This window comes from Girardinichthys multiradiatus, chromosome 12 (genome assembly GCF_021462225.1).
Source record: "Girardinichthys multiradiatus isolate DD_20200921_A chromosome 12, DD_fGirMul_XY1, whole genome shotgun sequence".
Lineage (NCBI taxonomy): Eukaryota > Metazoa > Chordata > Actinopteri > Cyprinodontiformes > Goodeidae > Girardinichthys > Girardinichthys multiradiatus.
The window spans coordinates 38,065,476-38,084,157 of NC_061805.1; the positions used below are offsets into that span (position 1 = coordinate 38,065,476).

The 18,682-nt window shown below is 38.3% G+C and overlaps 1 protein-coding gene across 1 annotated transcript in view; it reads right to left on the minus strand.

Moving 5' to 3' along the window:
* Window positions 1-18,682, minus strand: part of adgrv1 (adhesion G protein-coupled receptor V1) — a 169,120-nt gene that overhangs the window by 57,774 nt on the left and 92,664 nt on the right. The window contains 1 exon segment of the mRNA XM_047382560.1: window positions 405-521. Coding sequence (XP_047238516.1) covers window positions 405-521 — 117 coding nt within the window.

Below are 18,682 nucleotides of genomic sequence, written 5' to 3' on the forward strand. Positions count from 1 at the left end.
TTCAGGCAGTAACCTTTATTAAAGCCCTTCAAAGAGTCTAAAGTCACAGTCTGTGAACAACTAGAAATGAAAAACATAACGCAGATTTTGCACGTCGACATTGAACCTGTATAACATGGTTGTCTGTCTGTCTGTCTGTCCATCCCATTTTACCTGCATGTTTTTACAAAACTTATTTAAATTTGGTACTAGTAAACAAACAATTTGTACCCTTGTTTTTAAACATAGCGTATCAATTCATTTGTCTCAGCAGAGAAAAGGTCCAGAATCAGATGACTTTAGCTTGATTGGCAAAGCTGATGACACTAACCACACTAATCACTGATACAAGATGGTGACAACAGTTTAAAATGAGTATTACATCTCTGTTGTTTAGTTTTGAGGTTATTATGTTCATGTGTTACCTGTATGAGCATCCAGAAAAACTGACTCATATGGAAATAGTGGCAGAATAGAGCCAGAGTAGAACAGCTGTCATCTGAAAATATTGGACCACGGAAAGCTGACACCAGGAAACCTATCTGTAGAAAAAAGATAGAAAAAAGACAGTTTGTTTCTTTATTCAAGAAAAAGCACCTGGATTTTCTTTTTTAGCATAATTTGTGTCTTTTGGAAACCAAGCAGACTAAACCTTCTCACATTGTCAGCAGATTATGTTATGATGATTTTTTTTCTGTTGTGCACTAATTTTACTAAGACAGTAAGATCAAAGAATCTGCTGCACAGAAATAATTTTTCTGTTGCACGACGCAGGAGGACAGAACCAGGAGCAGCTTGAACAATATTAAAAATATATATTTTTAATTTACTCCTTCAAAAACTTGGTAGTGACATGCTTTTAATAACATTGTTTTAGAGAAACATTGCCTAACCAAATCCCTGTGTGCATGTGAGAAATACATAGGTAAGGCAAGACAACGAGTAGAAGAAAGAGTATGCAGTTGGTTATGCATCAGGGTGAAAACTTGTTTTCGGGAGACAGAATTTTTGGAGTAAAACTCATGAGGGCAGCAGAAAATGCTGCTGCTCAGCTGTCTGTCACAGAGCTTCATTCACTCCTGGAGCTAATGCAGTCAGGCAGTTGTTACATAACCGACCGCCTGTTGGCCCACCGCCTGCTCAGTGGAGCAGAATGAGCATGAATGGAAGGCAACAGCAACAGATGAGTTTAACATTTTACTAATCTTACTAATATATTACTAGTTAAGTATTTCAATATTTTTAGTCAAAAAATGAAAGTACATGAAAATAACTACATGTTTTAATAATTTTAATTAAAGCAGGATGATATGAAGTAGCTGGCCCTTTTAATATCTGTTTTTGCAGGATTATGTAAAAATTATCTCCAAGTCTTCATTCTAATGTGCATCGTGGTTTCTCCCCTCTCTGTCTACTTTGTTTCTTCTTTTCCTGACCCAATTTCTCATTTTGTAAGCAGTTTTGGAAAACCAAAAATGGTCATTACTCCATTTTACTGTTCTTGAAACACTTGCATGCATCTTCTAATTGAGTGAAAAAATAAAAACTGAAAAAATTTTTTTAATTCCCCCCAAAAAAAATCCTGAGTCAGTTTCCCATGCATGCTCCAAATGGTGCCTGGAGGATGTGAGTGGGAGGGAAAGCACAGGATGGGAACTCGTGACTGAACAGTCTGGAATTCTGCCTGAACTGAGAGGCTGGCCAGGTAGGCTATGGGAGCAAACGTTGTGCAATGAAACTGTGTTCGCTGGCAGAGATGATCAATTTTGCAGAAAACACATTGTGAAACACATCTATTCTAAGGAAAACAAACAAAAAAGACAGTAACCTGCAGCAAAATACTGCGCACATGAATGAGAAAACATTTTTAAATTAATAAATGTACATAATCTTTGACTCCTTGACAGCAAATGTTATTTCGCTCACTGATTAATGGGGCTGGCTATTATTTGATTACTATTTAAGCTATTTACGACTTTTTAATCAACGCTTTAGACTGCCCTCAATACGCGACAATGTGTTTGTGCCCTTCAACATACCTTAAAGAAGATAAACAGCAGAACACTCATCCACTTGGACTTTGCTAACATGCCAACAGGTGCTAATTTACACATAGTTTAAACATTGACCTTTTTCCTTAACATACTTTCTAACTGATTTGGTACCTAACTAATTAGTATGTTTGGGGTCATTGTCCATCTGGAAAACCCATTTGTGTTCTTGTTCTGGGGTTGATTCATATATTTCACAACACATTCATCTCAAGACACAGAACCCATCCACTTAACTCAAATATGGTTAACCTTTCAGAGGCTAGCAAAGCCATACAATCATCATCTGAGATTTCCAATCATTCCTTAAAGGCATTGTAGTTTTAGAGCGTGTAAGCCTCAAAATTTTGATGAAAGTAATAAAAAGTTCTCAATATTCTGGAATATGGCACATTGAAATTAATTTGGTAATCATAACTGACGTTTACTCTGATTTAATGGCAAATGTGAAAAAAGCAGATGATGTGTTTTTTATACTGTGTATGTAAATATATGATTTTAGCAGGCCAGTTAATTGTATCAAGACATAGTGTACCAACATTTTAGAAGTTTCTATTGCAAAACTGCTAAAACAATTTCCATCATATCACTATTGGGATGTAAAATCCTTTTAAAGAAATCCTTGGGAAAGAAATTTCCTGCTCTTGAAAACTACTACTAATTTGATGTAAGTCAATTTATCGAAGTTACTTAATTAAATGAATCAAATTAAAATACCAATAAATAAAAAATAAATATTATTATATATAATTATAACTATATCAATCAATGTTATATAATTCTAGCAGCAGTAGGATTTATATTCTGTTCTAAAGAAAAACAAGAGGTTTATATTACCTTTTTGTTTTATGTTTTTGTGTAAATGTGATACAGTGAAACTTTTACTTTTTTTCTGAGAGACAACAAAATTCGTAACTTTGTTAGATCACATTCAGGCAACAAAAGCGAAAGATTTTAAGCCTTTATGAAACAGTGAAAAAAGACAGAGCTCTACACTTACTGAAATTATTTGAAAAAAGATGAGAAGAGCAAATTAAAGTCTCAACCTTGACTTAATTGTAGAAACTTAGGGACATGAATGGATTTTTCTTTTGCATATGATCTTTGAATCTTTGTTACATTGTTAATATTTAACAAGCAAACAATGCAGGACATCTTTGGAGGAATAAAAGTATTTGTACTTTAGTAGTGCACTTTGTGCACCTGTTGCCTAATTCTCAGTGTAAAGAGGAGAAAGGTTCAGGGCAATGTCACAAACCTCTTTTTATGTCACAGAGCTGAGATTGACATTGTTATCTCCTTGGTTTGGGTGTATTAGCTGCAGTTGCTGAGTAGATACGAGGCTCATTATAGGCATTGTTTAGTTTATTGTCAAACGAAATAACCATAAGAATGTACATGCTAGCGACGTGCTACAGAGGCAGGGCAGTAATGTTAGGAGGTCACAGGTGCAGATGTAGAACTCATCATACACATGTCTGCTGTTCTCTTTTGTACTTTTTTTCTTTTGTTTTGGGCACCAGGAATCAGCCTGTCTAGACCCTCAGGCTACAATGTTTCTCGAAGCAGATACTGGAAAGGAACTGAATGCAAGTCACTGAAGTCTGTGCTTCGTGTTTGCTTGCACACTCTCTGGTAAAACAGGAAATGCGAAATATAGGTAGTATTTCAATGCCTGCTAATGTTTGATTGTGATGTTTTACTGAATTGTAAGGAATACAAAACACAAACATATTTGAGCAAAAATGTCAAGTCAGACAAGTATTTTTTTTACTTTTAAAACACCCCATAGGCAAGTATTTACTGTGGTTGGTATATCTGTTGAAGCCTCCATCGCCCCCAAACATGCGGATCTGTTGAAGCCTTCAAAATGATTTAACATCACTTTAGACAAAATGTTTTCAAATTTTAATTTCATAATTGGATCTATAAGAAAATAAACACTTTTTCTCAACAAAAGTTTAGAGCCTTAATTGATGCAGAAGCTGGCAGCAAATAACCTCACTGAAAAGGTAAAGAAAATACTTTGAAATGCAAAGACAAACTGAAGCTCACTGTACCACACAGTGCTGCAAACTTTGATTGAGGAGTAATAATTGAAAGAAACACTAAGGCTGAACCTCACGAAGGAAAAATAACGATTACGGAAGATATTTTCTGCTGTTGTTAGTTGCAGCTCTTCCCCCTCCTGGTGATTTGTGGGGCTGATCGATAGGCCTACGCTCATGCAAAGTGTACTAGTGTGGCTAAAAATAGCATATACCCGGTGCATTACATCAGTAAGGGAGTGGGGTCTGAACCATCTGCCTGTATGTCCATCCAAACCTTTCCAGAAGACATCCTGCTTCTTCTTCTTCTGCAACCTCTTCTGCCTTGCCTCCTTTTTCCTGTTTTGTTTTCTTATATCCCACCTACTCCATCTTTACATCTCATCTCCCCTCCTCCTCTTTCCCCTCTCCTCTCCTCTCCTCTCCTTCACCTCCCCCTTCTTTCTAACAGTTACCGGTTTGATCTAGCTGGCTCCAGCACCAGCCTGCACCCAGGGTGTTTTCTTCTATGCCTTTGTTAAGTTTTAGAGAAAAATAGCTAAATGTATACTTTTCTTATTCTAATCTTTTTCTCATCACTGGACACCACTGCATCACTTCTCCCCTAAAATTCAGAATTTTTGACAGACACGTCCTGAGCAAGTATTACATACAGAGTCTTGCAAAGGTTTCATACCCCTTTCAAATGTTCCACATTTGTTCGTGTTACGCCCATAGCAATTACAGCTGCAAGTCATTGGGGGTACTTCCACACGAGATTTACATATCTAGAGATGGATTTCTTTTGTTGCACATTCTTGTTTGCAAAATAGCTCAAACTCAGTCAGATTGGATGGATCAACCATTTTCAAGTCTTACCACAGATTTATGACTGAATTTTGACTGGGCCTTTCTAACATTTGAATATGCTTTGATCTAAACCATTCAGTTGTCGCTCTGACTGTATGCTTGGCCTCACTGTCCTGCTGGAAGGTGAAGCTCCACCTGTATCAAGCCTTCTGTAGCATCATACAGGTTTTCTACCAGAATTGCCCTGTATTAAGCTCCATCCATCTTCCCATTAACTCTGATCAGTTTCTCTGACCCTGGTGAAATAAAAAGCATCTCTACAACATGATGTTTCCCCCACCTTGTTTCACCATGAAGGTGGTGTGTTCAGGGCGATGTGCAGTGTAAATTTTTTGTAACAAACAAAGTGAAAGTTGGCCAAAATGTTATATTTTGGTTTATCTGGACAAGAGCACCTTCATTAAATATGTTTGCCATGCCCCCTAAATTCTTGTGAATAAATGCTAATTGGAATTCCTACGGGTTTCTTTCAAGATGTGTTTGCTAAGATTTGGTGACACACAGGTGGGTTCTGTTTACTAAGGATGTTACTTCTAAAGGCAAAGGCATTGGCTTTAGCTTTGAACAATGTTCTGAGATTGGACTTATGTGTATCAAAGTAAAGGGGGCTGAACACAAAAGCACACATTTTTTAGATTTTTATTTGTATATGTTTTCAGAGTGATGTATTTAGTATATGCATGCTACTTCAGTCTCTGTTCCTCCACATATTTTACAATAACAGTTGCTTACCTATAGTAATATTTAATACTATAATCTGTGATTATATGTATCAATTGCAAGTAGTTCTGTAGGGTTATACAGTAAAGCTAAAGTTCACAGCTGTTTTGGGTTGAATCTTGCATTAAGTCACAGATGTTGGCAACCTTCGTGGTCTGTTTTACCTCCAAACAACCACACCACTGCATCTCCACCTGCTTATGTGAGTACACCCACAGCAGAAGTGGAACAGCGTGTCTGCGGTCCTGCGTGTAACTCAGCTAGACACCATCTAGAACTTTCACCACGGTTCTGAGATATATGTCTTAAATAAATGAGCTGAAAGGTACCTCTGTTATCTTGCGTGACACAGCCACAATGAACTGCCAGTACTTTGAAGAACAGTCAAAACAAGGTGACAATTTCATTAAAGAAAATAATTGTGAACTTGCTGAAATGTGCAAATCTTGACAAATCACAACTTTTGTTATTCTTGTGTTGAGCATCCTATTACACTTTGTGTATTTCAAAGAGTCAATGCACATAGACAGTGCCCACTATGCTATTTTTGAAATGGCCCAACCATTTGTTGTAATGCACGCTTCTAGATGCCAGCTGCAACACTCACTCCCGCATATAAACGCTCTAAACTGAACCACCCACATGAAGCACAGTTAGCTGCATTCCAGTAGTCCTCCTCTTCCTCCCATTCTGACAGTCAAAGAGTAGCTAGTTTGCTTTTTCATCACACTAGGACCACTGTTAAGAAGCCTCTAGAATTTACTTCCTCCACATCTGGAGGAAAGCAGACAGAGGTCTCTTTGCAAAACAAACATATGTGGCACATGCACACAGATTCGTGTGCATGTGCACAGCTATAAAAACACTGTAGCTGCAGCTGTTCAATTCCAGCTACTGAACAAAAACACTTAGTGGGCCTGCTGTGGCCTTCAACAGACCTCTATGTGTGCGTGTGCACCTCATTTGGGTCTGGAGCATTAAGCATGACTGCTTTTTGAAGGTAAGTGTGGGGAGACATAGACCTTTCTGCATTAATTCACACCAGGAGCAGGGATTTACATGGTCATTAAAAACCCAAAGTCTGTTGATCTATTCCATTTCACTGAAGCTCCAGCTGTATGTCTATGGCTATTGTACTGCTAGAAGATAAACTACCACCCCAATGTCAAGTCCTTTGTGACCTACAGGTTCTCCTTCCAGATTACTCTGTATTTGCCTCCATCTATCTTCCAGTCAGCTTTGGAAAATATTATTCTCAGCATCATGCTGCCAGCACTGTGGGAAGCATTTGCCTGCAAGCCTCTTGTCTGCTTCTCTGATCAATGCTTTCCTAAACCTTTCCAATCAGTTTAGGTGTGGCCTCGGCTCGTTATGTTGGCAATTGCGCTATACCGTTTTCATTTTGAATTATGAGCTGAACAGTGCTCCTTGAGGTGTTCAAAGTTTGGTATATCGTGTTAGAACCAAACATAAATTTACTAATCACCTGATTTCTGAAGACAAAAAGTTGCACAGGATTTATTTAGGGGTATCAGAGGAAAGGGGGTTGATTCCAAATGCATGGCACACATTAAGGTTTTTTTTGATGAAAAACTAAAAATCATATACCAGTTTTATTTCACTGCACAACTATACACTATTTTGTGTTGGACAATGACATAAAATACCAATAAAAGACAATTAAGTTTGTGGATTTAAATGTAATAAACGTGAGGGGTATGAATACTTTTCTAAGGTGCTGTAAAATAACACATGGATTGTTTCCACTCTGCATTGCTCTGATTATGATAGTAATATGCGAGAGAAATCACAAGTTAGACGACCTTTGGATTACATTTTGTATATTAATGATCTTAATCACATTGAGGCAATCAGTACATATCTTATAACAAGGTCTGTTACAGAAACAACAACATTCAACAGGCCATCTACACAGGACACATCTATCATCTGTCAGTAAGAGGCTTTGAAGCCAATCGATTACTGAGCTGTGTGATTTAGATTTAATTAGTACCAGTGCTGAGCAAAAATGTCATGAGCCCCATAATGCCTGGCTCTTGAACTGACTAAATGAACAAGTGGATTGAAATACTTCACCTAAATTAACTGTAAATTCACACTTGCGGTTTAATCCACTTAAATTTATTTACCAGGGAGATTTTTGCTTGCTAGTAAGGTCAGTTTATATCAGGTTTATTCAGACAACAAAAGCTGCAGCAGTCAACTCATGCAATTTTCATCCATGCAGTCACTTCTAAGTCTGTAGCAAAAAGGGTTTAGTCATAAAGCGAAGTAGCGCTCAGGGTAATCATTGATCAGTCACTTCATTCACATGAGCTGTTGTTGGGCTCAAGCCATAGAGCTATAGTGACCCCTATAGGCTTTTCTTTGCATAGAGCTTCCACATTTGATTGAAAAATGGCTAAGCATTTGAACATATATTGATCTGCAAATGCTGTTTCCCCAATCATTAAACTGAGTTGTCACTGCTTTCTGATAGCCTTGCAAACAGCTGTGTTTGAATATAATGATTTGATTGTGCTGGAGTGTATACGTAAGATGTGTCCATGCTTGATATGAGTTTCCCGAGTTTCCCAGTGACTGCATTGCTCACCACTTTATACTCCAAATATCATATCATGCTCTAAAGAAACTCTAAACAAAACACCAAGGGAGAGGTCAGTATAAGCAAAAGGAGTCGATGCTGTTATCTTCGATAACAATCAAGGAAGTTTCCTTCCTCTATTTAAGGCTTCCTGATTCACTGAGGAAGTTAGGCAGCTCTCGATTTCTATTTTAGGCCATGCACACAACCCTCCTAAATCAAAACACACTACTTCATTTCCACTTTTTATTAAAATGCAGCAGACTTGCCATGTCAGTTCAGTAGCTTTAAGCTCTCTCATAAGTTCCATCAAAAGTACTGTCAATATTATCAATGCATTAATGCAAGTGACGTAAAACTGTAGAAAATCCTGTTTGACCTAATTTGCAAAAATACTGCAAAACATCATGTCCAAGTGGCAACACCGATAAACTCAACAGGTTCATGGTAAACATTTGTGTAAACCTCCAAAGTTCAGCCAACTCGGCACATGAAGCTCTGCCAAAACAAACTGTGAAACACCAAAAATAGAGCAGGACATCTGGAGGACTTTGAGAGGCTCCCAAATTTATTGACAGTGTCCGAGCTGTCCTGGTTCATTAGGTCTCTGACAAACTAAACGACCCCACAGTCAGAAGAAAGGCGAAAGTTGGAGCATTAATGATGGATTTTCATAAAATGTTAAACATATATAAGAATATCCACTGTTATTTGTAATAATTATGTGTAGAGGACAAGCCAACTGCAATGATAGGAACAGTTTGATTGTATGGGTCCATGATTGAGTTAACCACCAGGAAAACATTCAAAAAATTCTAAACCCTCCAAATGTATTATCCTTAAGTGCATGATATGGTACCTTGCAAAAGTATTCATACCTTTTGAATTTTGCATTCCTTTTCACATTTTGTCACATTACGAAGACAGGCTTCATTGTATTTTAAAGGGATTTTAGGTAATAGACCAACACAAAGAATAGTTTATTGGAAAATGTTCTATCTTTGTTGCCATGACTGTATTTTGCAAAATACTCATCAGCAGCTTTATTTTTATTTTCTTTTACATTTAATCTATTTCTAATGTATTATTTAAACATCCCTGTCGTTTTACAGCACTTTGGTCAAAATGACATGTTTTAATTGTGCTTTAAAAATAAATTTAAGCTGAGAAATATATGAACATTTTTCAGCCCCATGGCATGATGGTGCCACCACCACGTTTCACAGAAGGGATGGTGTGATCAGACTGATGAGCAGTATTAAGTCTGTGATGCACATAGCCTTTTGCATGTAGGTCAGAGAGCTTCATTTTGGTCTCATCTGCATCTAACCAGAGCATCTTCTACCCTCTGTTTGCTGTGTCACCAACATCACTTGTAGCAAACAGGGATTCTTATGACTCTCTTTCAACATTAGCTTTCCTTTTGCTACTGTTCCATAAATGTCAGATTTGTGGCATTTAAGACTAATATCTGTCTTGTGACAGATTCTCTCACCTGAGCTGTAGATCTCTACAGCTTCTCCAGAGTTACTATGGGCATCTTGGCTGCTTCTCTGATGAATTTTGTCCTTTCAGGTAGGGTAGACAACCATGTCTTGTCTTATATGTAAATCTGGTTGTAACGTCACATATTGTGAAAATGTTAATGGGGTAGGAATACTCTTCGAAATCACTGTAAACTATGAAAAAAGCCAAGAGATTAACTGATGACATTTCTTCTATAAAGCTTCTTAACTCTGACACTCAAAACTTTAAATCATAACTTTAATGTAAGGTAAACTTTCTCCAATAATACTGTTATTATTTATGACATTCGGTTTAGCTTAATATTTTAACAGCACAAGGATAACAGCTGCTGTGGTCTCCTACTTTATGTGGAATTAGAGGAAAGTGTATTTATTTTAGGGGTCACCAGCTGTTAGGACAACGGATATTTGGAAACCTCTAAATGTGTCCAGAGGGGTCAGAATATATTTCAGCCCTACTGATGGTATTAAAGACCAATAACACACCCTGCTTACCCCAGTACTGATGGCCTGTATGCAGCAGATGAAATCGTGCACATATTTTTAGCATTCAAAAAGATGAATCATACAGATTATGTACAGAAAATTTAAAAGACAAAGTAACATGCTATTTTGCATTTAATGTTAGTTCAGACCAGCAGCACATTGACACGTGAAAGAAGCAGAGTACACAACACAGGGCATATACATACATAAAAGGACAGCAAAAAAATAGAGAAAAAAACCACAGAAAAAATTGCTCAGATAAAAAATAAGCATACAAGACCAAGTCAATAGCAATTAAAGAGCACTTTAAAAAGTATTCACAACCCTTGAACTTTTTCCAGTACTTTTTACAACCCCCTTGAGTGAATGCTTCGCAGAACAGCATTTTGTGGCATTTACAGCTGCAAAACTTTGGGGTATGTCCTTACTAGCCTCACACTTGCAGTGTCTCCTACATGGTTTGCAGCAAACTCCAAGTAACATTTCTAATGGCCTTTTTTAAACTAATAGCTTTCTTTTTGCCACTCCTTCACTAAGGCCAGGTTTAAGGCATGCACAACGAATAGTTGCCATGTTGACGGATTCTCCCACCCAAGCCTTGAATCTCTGTGGCTCTTACAGAGTTAACAAATGCCCCTTTTCCGCTGGCTTGATTTGGCCCTACTCGACTCCACTCGGCTCGTTTTGTGAGCATTTCCATTACTGTTTTTTCCGTACCAGTACCTAGTTTTTTGGTCCCTGCTCCTGAGCAGGTCTGACAGGAGCTAAGTCAGGACTAAGTCAGCAATGTGAATGGACTGCTATTAACTGATTGGCCATGGGAGGAGGAGAAATAAGGAGATTTTCGCTGAGGTAGTACAGGAAAAAGTTAATAAAACTCAAAAGTGACTACAATAATATAAAGGACCACATTTGCCGAAGCGGGTCATACCGAAATATAATTTTACTATTTACAAAGTCATGCCTGAAGGCTGAAAGAAAAGACAAAGGATACATCAGCTTTCTGAATTACACGACGGCGGCACGCTGTACTTCATAACATCCTAAATCAGCTGATCAAACATAAAATCAGCTGTTGAGACGCACAAACATTTCCCCTGATACACACAAAACAATCCCACCAAGGGCTGCACGGTGGAGCAGTTGGTGGCACTGTTGCCTAGGTCCTGAGTTTGACTCCCGGCCAGGGGTCTTTCTGCATGTGGTTTGCATGTTCTCCCCATGCATGCATGGGTTCTCACCGGGTACTCCAGCTTCCTCCCACAGTTCATAAAACTTGACTGTTAGGTAAATTGGTCTCTCTAAATTGTCCTTAGGTGTGAATGAGTGCATGGTTGTGCATGGTTGTTTGTCCTGTATGTCTCTGTGTTGTCCTGTGATGGAGTGGCAACCTGTCCAGGGTGTACCCCGCCTCTCGCCTATAGACTGCTGGAGATAGGCACCAGCTCCCCCGTGACCCACTATGGAATAAGCTGTCAGTGGAAATAAAACGGGTACCGTGCCGAGTAGAGCAAAACTGAGTGGAGCAGAGCCGCGGCGCCTAATCAGAGCCAGTGGAAATGGCCGATAGACTTCTACGCTGCTTCTCTCATTCCTGCTCTCTTTGCTGATGCAGAATTAAACAGTGTTCTAAGGGACATTTAAAGCATGGGATATGTTTTAACTTAACCCTGCTTTAAAGTTCTCCACAACTTTCTCCCTGACCTGTCTGCTGTCTACCTTTGTCCTCATGATGCTGTTTGTTCTCTAATGTTCTTGTTGTTCTCTAACAAACATCTGAGACCTTCACAGAACGGTTGTGTTTAAACTGAATGCTGGAGTTTATTTAAGGGTATTAGAGTAAAACAGGCTAAATGCTCGCCACAGTTTTCAGATTTTAATGTGTGAAAATACAAATAAAAACCATGTATAATTTTCCCTCCACTTCATAATTATTCATAACTTTTTAAAATTAAATCCTCATAAAATAGACTGATGTTTGTGGTTGTAATGTGACAAAATGTAAAAAAGTTGATCAGGTATGATTTTATTCTTAAGGCGCTACTCTTTGTAAAGTTTGGACTTCCATTTCAACAGCAGGAAGCACAGATAAAGTCAACAGTGATGAGCCAGTTCGAAGGAGGATGATGCTGCTGATTTTAACTGGGTTGGAACAGACGGTGAGCAGATCAAGTTAGGACAACACTTGGCACATGGCGTGCAGCTAGCCAGTGAGAGCGTAATGTGAATCTCCCAGGAGGCCGTCTTCACCTCTCCACTGTCTTGTCTGCACACACACGCAGTAATAAAGGGTCCTGACTGCTGATACTTTATACCCTTCCATCATCTGCCAGCCAATAGCTCAGGCTGACAGACAGGAAAGACCTTAGTAATGTGTTGAAGTCTCATCAAGGTCATTTTGTTTTCTTTCTCAGGGTGTGCAGTAGGGGACTGTTGATAAATAGCAAAGAGCTTGTATATTCTGCTCAGAAATAGAAGGTGACGGTGGCTGGTGTTGCATAACAGAGAAATAACTGAGTGTAGTGTTTGGCCATACTTGCAGCCTAAAGTGCAGCCTTCTGATTGCTGGATTCAGTTCAAAAAGGAAATTCTTTATAACTGGAACTAGGAGTCACCTAAACACCTCCCAGAAACTGTAATAAAACATTGGGAGCACTGGGGAAAACATTCACTCAATGCGTGACGTGTGCAACACGAAGGGCCCTGTAATCACAATGGACGGAGAATTTATTAATATTAGTAACCCAAATTATGGACTACTTTACCGTCCTCCTCTTTGACAATGATATCATTAAAAAAGAATTTTCTGTCCCACCATCATTAAAATAAATGTGTAGAGTTTGCTAAACACTACCGGAATTTTAATTGGGATCCTGTGATATGTTAAGGGGAAACTAAATATGAGGTTTTCTGCAGGAAACACTCCAAATCTGAAAGAAAGGTTGAATATATGGAATAGGTGGATAAGTATCTACACTGACATCCTAGTGTGAGTAACAGAGACCTCTTAAATTGAAATACTTGCCAAGTATGGTTAATGTTAAACATAAGATTATGGACTATTTGAGGATTGAATTTATATGTGCTGCTAATGAATGCTGCTGGTGGTTATCATTCCTTGATGTAAATTGGCAATTGTTTTAATCATTTTTTTTCCTGTTCTCTGTTTTTACTTGCTGTGGTTTATTTGTCCACCTACTCTACTGCTGTCTTTGCCAGGACCCTCTGGTAAAAGAGATTTTCAATCTCCATTATAGTATCCTGGGTTAGAAAAGGGTAGATAAAATAAAATCAACAGTTGGCACCTCATGCCCACTGTTGCGTAAGGTGGAGGATCTATGATGCTGTGGGCCTGTTTCTCTTCCAAAGAGCATAGGTCCTGTGCTAGAGGTCATGGCACCACTGTCCTTTTTGAAATTCCAGGACATTTTTCATTAAAAAAAATTTGATGGACCCAACCAGTGAACAAAAAGTGGGTTCTCTGGGTTTTTCAGCTAGGTGATCAAAAAGAAAGAAGGGAATAATGAGTTAATATTACATTTCTATTACATTGTGAGTCTTAAAAAGCCAAACATTTAATCAAAAGCATCACTTAAATAAATAAACAAAATAAATAATCTATGCTTTTATTATTACTAAATTTGCTGAAAGATTGGCAAATGTTTTAAATTTTTTCCCAGTTCCCTGTTAATCTGGTAGGTTGATCGTACCTGTGGCGTAACATATCTCTTGATAAAACCCTGATATTGGAAATTGTGGCATTTGAACCATCATGTTTGATATGTGGTATTAAGGTCAGAAGATGAGACAATTTACACACTTGGCATAAATGGAAGGTGATGGTGGCTTTTTCACGATGTGCCTCTGTTAGGTTTTGAGTTTGAGTTACTAGTCTGTTTTCTCTTATGTTCTTCAGTTGCTGTTATTTTAGTTTCTGTTTAGATTCATCATTCCATCCTTGTGTTTAGATTACTTTCTTGGATACCTGTGTTAAATGACTTAGTTTATATTTCCTTATAGATCTGGTTCCTCCCTGTTTATGTTCTTTTTATAGTCTACTTGTTTTACTTATTTCTGTTTACTCAGATGTTTTCTGTAACCTCCCTGAACTCCCTGCTTATTAGTGTTAATTAGCCTCCCTCCTTAAGTTGCTTTCAGTCTCTCACTTTCATCAGCTGCTCCTGATTACTCCTCGATTAGCTCCCTTGGTTCATTGGTCCATTCTCCATTCTACCCCAGTATTTATACTCCTTGGTTTTATTTCATTAGATTCCCCTGCATGCTAACCATTGTCATGTCTAATTGTTCCTTGCCTGTTTACTGCCCTGATTTATTCCAGCCTTGTTTATCTGCCTGTGTCACAAGACCTGAAAATGTTGTAAGCTCCTGTTTTCTTATTATTAAGTAACTCTTGAACTCGCCATGCTGCTTCCTCGCTGTGCTCTGCACTTAGGTCCAACACAACTCCAGCATACCCTGACAGGCTGATGTTGCATTTTACTCTGGAAATGATGTCACATTACTAATTTGGTTTAATATTATTTAGCCTTCATCTCTATAAGCTTCCTCATCTCCTGCACTTGCTTGTGTTCTTCCTTGTTGCCATCATTTCGTAATAACAAACACCCAGAGGCTTGAGCCTTGAGATATTTTCTAACTAGACATTGGAAAAGGTTGAAAAGCGGCATACAGAAAAAAGAGATGACAATATTATTTTAAAGTTACTCATAACAAGACAGAACTCTCCAAATTATTATGGCCAAATCATTTAAACTCTGAAGCTCATAGCAAGGACAAGGATATTATTCCTGTTTCCTCTCAGTGGCTGTAGCTATTGCAGACAGACATTAATCTTAATGGCAGCTTTAATTTTTTTCCACATACAGAAGACAGAGCCAGTAACTAATTTCAGCCACCATACATGGAAAGCTCTCTTTGTCACAGCCAGGGCTGGAACAGAAGCTGACAGTTCAAACCAGGACTGAGGCATCTACAACCCTGAAGACCGAACGTTCAGGAGACAGAGCTGTCATTGGCCACTTCTCTGCTATTTAAATGCAGGGTCTTATGGCTTCTTCAAATTCACACTGGCAAATATAGGCATAGTTTAAAAACAAGAACTACAAGAACTGGACTATGATCTGGCAAAGGCAGGTTGTTTAGACTGACTGTAGTGGGGGAGTAAGAGTAGCAGCCTCTAGCCGTCCTTCTAAACATCCCTGTTTTGGTTTTGTTGAAAGACAGAATAAACCCAATAAGAAAAACAAAATGTGTCTGGAAGTTTCTACATTGGAGGCATGCAGATAGACCTTTCTAGATATTTCCAGAGACAAAAAGTTAAACACTATTCAGACTCTTAGCAACCTGAAAAAACAGTTCTAGTGATAATTGTCTGCACAGTTTCAGAAGCAAACATGTAGGCTCAGATAAATATAATACCACCCTACTAATATTTGGATAAATAAACCTTACTAAGCTGCAGCTTGATCATGGATTTTTATAACCATCAAGAAGTATCTGTTATTACCGTGGGTGGATCTATGAGTGCTGTTCTTGACATAAATGGGAGTTCATATAAACTGCTTGGTTTCACAGTATTTAAGCATTGTTCAATCATAGTCCATGAAAGGACTGAGATCAGGGTTTTTAGGAAGGACCTTCTAGCAGCTTAATGCCAGTTTCCAAGTTTCAACCAGTTGGCTGTTGACTTGAGGTGCAGTTGATAAATTTGGAAGTAGCTCATTATTCCATCCTCCTTGATCAATTCTGAAGACCTGTTTTTCTGACATTGGCAGTGGTCCACTGCCAATGTCAGAAAAACAGGTCTTCAGAATTTTGCTTCCACCACTGGCACTCTCTGAGTCTATGTTAATGCAAATCTTGCTTTTTGTGGATAGTAACAGAGGTGCTCCAGCAGTTTGCAGTTTAAGGCTGTTCTTGAACATCCTGACCAATTTCTCAGGGTGGTTATTTGGGTCAGATGGTTCAGACCTAGAATCATTTGGATGTTCCAATAGGATAGGCTCTGGAATTGTTGCAACAGGCTAACATTAAAGTCCAACCTCAACCCTTTTCACAATTGTGCCTTAAAGTCACGCCCATGCCAGGAAACCGACAACCTAAAATGAACTCCACCAATTCTGTCGAGAAGAATAGTCACACATAAAATATTCAGTCTGACGTAAGGCAGAGGCTTGTTGATGGCAACAAAAAAGCTTATGGAAGAGGCATGGGCGTAACTTTGGGTTTACCAATGAGGGATGAAGCTCTCTGCCTATCTATTTATTTATAGGATCACTTGCTTTTGTAAAAGAAGTCAGGCTAATTTGGCGTTCATGTATTAGAAATTCATTCTAATGCTTTTACTTTGATTTACTTAACTTCCCTGTTTTCTTTGTTTTTGCTTTGCACCTTTTCTGTTCCACAACAGTTCAACAATTAATAAAAGGTGTACCTTTTTTTCATCTTTTTTCTAAAATGGCACCAAATACCTATTTAACACTTTTAGAGCACCTTCATATTCATTCCAATTAACTTACATTACAACTTACATTAAATTATAAAGTAGAGGTACCACCAGGGGTGCTTTTGAGGTGTTGAAACTCTGGGGGCTTTAGCCCAGGTCCTAAAAAGTAGCCCAGTGTCTAAGTCGTTTAGAAATAAAGTAATACAGGACATGTACCAGATCTCTGCCTTGGCTGGGTTTTCATTAAATGCATATTATTGTGAATCAAACAAAAAAGGTTCACAATATTTGACTTGTTTTTTTTGCTAGCAGTTGAAGTGAAAAAAAAAGGGAAACAGTTTACAATTGATGAAAAACATTTTGCTGGTATCTTTCCAGCCCTTCATTCCACCTATGAAGAAAATATTTTTATTTAGCGAGCCAAAAATAATAAATAAAATATTTTACAACTTTTATTTTGACAGTCATTTTTCACATCATGATGCGAATCCAGCTAGAAGCTCACAGAGAGGGTTGCTACTGTTTTCTATCATGGCCAGGCCATTTAACTTTAACTGTAGCTCAGGTGAAAGTCCCTATACTCTCTGTTCCTTATCATGACCCCAATGATGCTCATTAGTAAACTTCCACCTAATGTCTTGCTGGGTGAATAAGTGATTAGCTGAAGCTTACAATTAGCCCATTCTGAGTCAGCATTCAGGTTTTAACGCTAACTTCAGCTGGGTTATGCTGCTCTGCTTCCACCTGTTTCTAGGTGCACACATGTACCAGGCTCCCACTCTCCAGATGGCTCAGCGGCTACTCTTAAATAAGCCGTCTCCCCTATTGTAGCCCTGTTCGAGGCGTTCAGTGTAGCTTTTCAGGTAATGAACGAAGCAAAGCGACGGTTCTGGACTGAACAGCAGTTCTGGACTTCTCTAGATTGGACAAATTGCCATTATACAATGGCAATTTGTCCAAGTTGTATAATTATTCCATTGTGAAAAAAAGACATTTGCTTGTTCCTTCTTTAGGAACTGTGCAACCTGCACGTTACAAGTACATCACTAGTCCAACTCAGAAAATTCCTATATTTTAGACTTTATGACTAAGATAAAGCTTTTCTCTTATCATATGCGGTACAAGATTTATAAGAGGTAAAGGAGGTGATTTTAAGGTAGTTTCATGACATTAATGAGTTAAAGTAAGTAAAACATTTATATTTTACTTATTCAAGTTCACTTTGTATTTTTGATAAAGAAATATCACTTAGTCCAAAACATGCTAAAAAAAAAGAAAAAGAAAAAAAGATGCCCTTAAATCTGGAAGTGCAGGAAGTCTACAAGGATGAAAAAATAGCCTGACACCAGTGACAGCTGCTTGGCTAGGACTGAATGGAGACGAGGGAACAGTGACAACAAGACTTAATATACAAATTTGCTGCTGGGGGTTTGCTTAAAACATAAAAAGACTTTTTGTGCCAACTATTTAGTTCCAAAATAAAGTCTCGAGTTACTGTCAGGGAAGATTGTCAGCTGATATCTTACTCAGTATATCCTGCACACTGCAGCCATCATTGCTTCCAAATGATTTCTGGTACAACTAGATGACTGCTTGAGGGGTACACCTATTTAGGTGATATCACATTTAGCTGGAGCTTGTGAGTCTGCAAATTGAACCTCGACTTTATTAACAGATATTGGCTAGAAGTCTAGAGAAATGTGTTGTGATTGCTAAAACATAAGACTATCTCACACACAAGCACAATAAAGGAGAACGAAAGCCTCAAAGTACAGTTGAATATTAACAAAGCAAGAGAGCGGGATGGAATTTTCCATTCAAAACCCTTTCAGGTTAAGGGGCTCTGCCTGAGCCATAAACAGGTCAAGACTGTGGTGGCTAGCCCCTGAGATCTACTTCAGAACGTGATTGTGTTTGTCAACCAATGGGGAGGGAGGGATCTGTGGAAAATT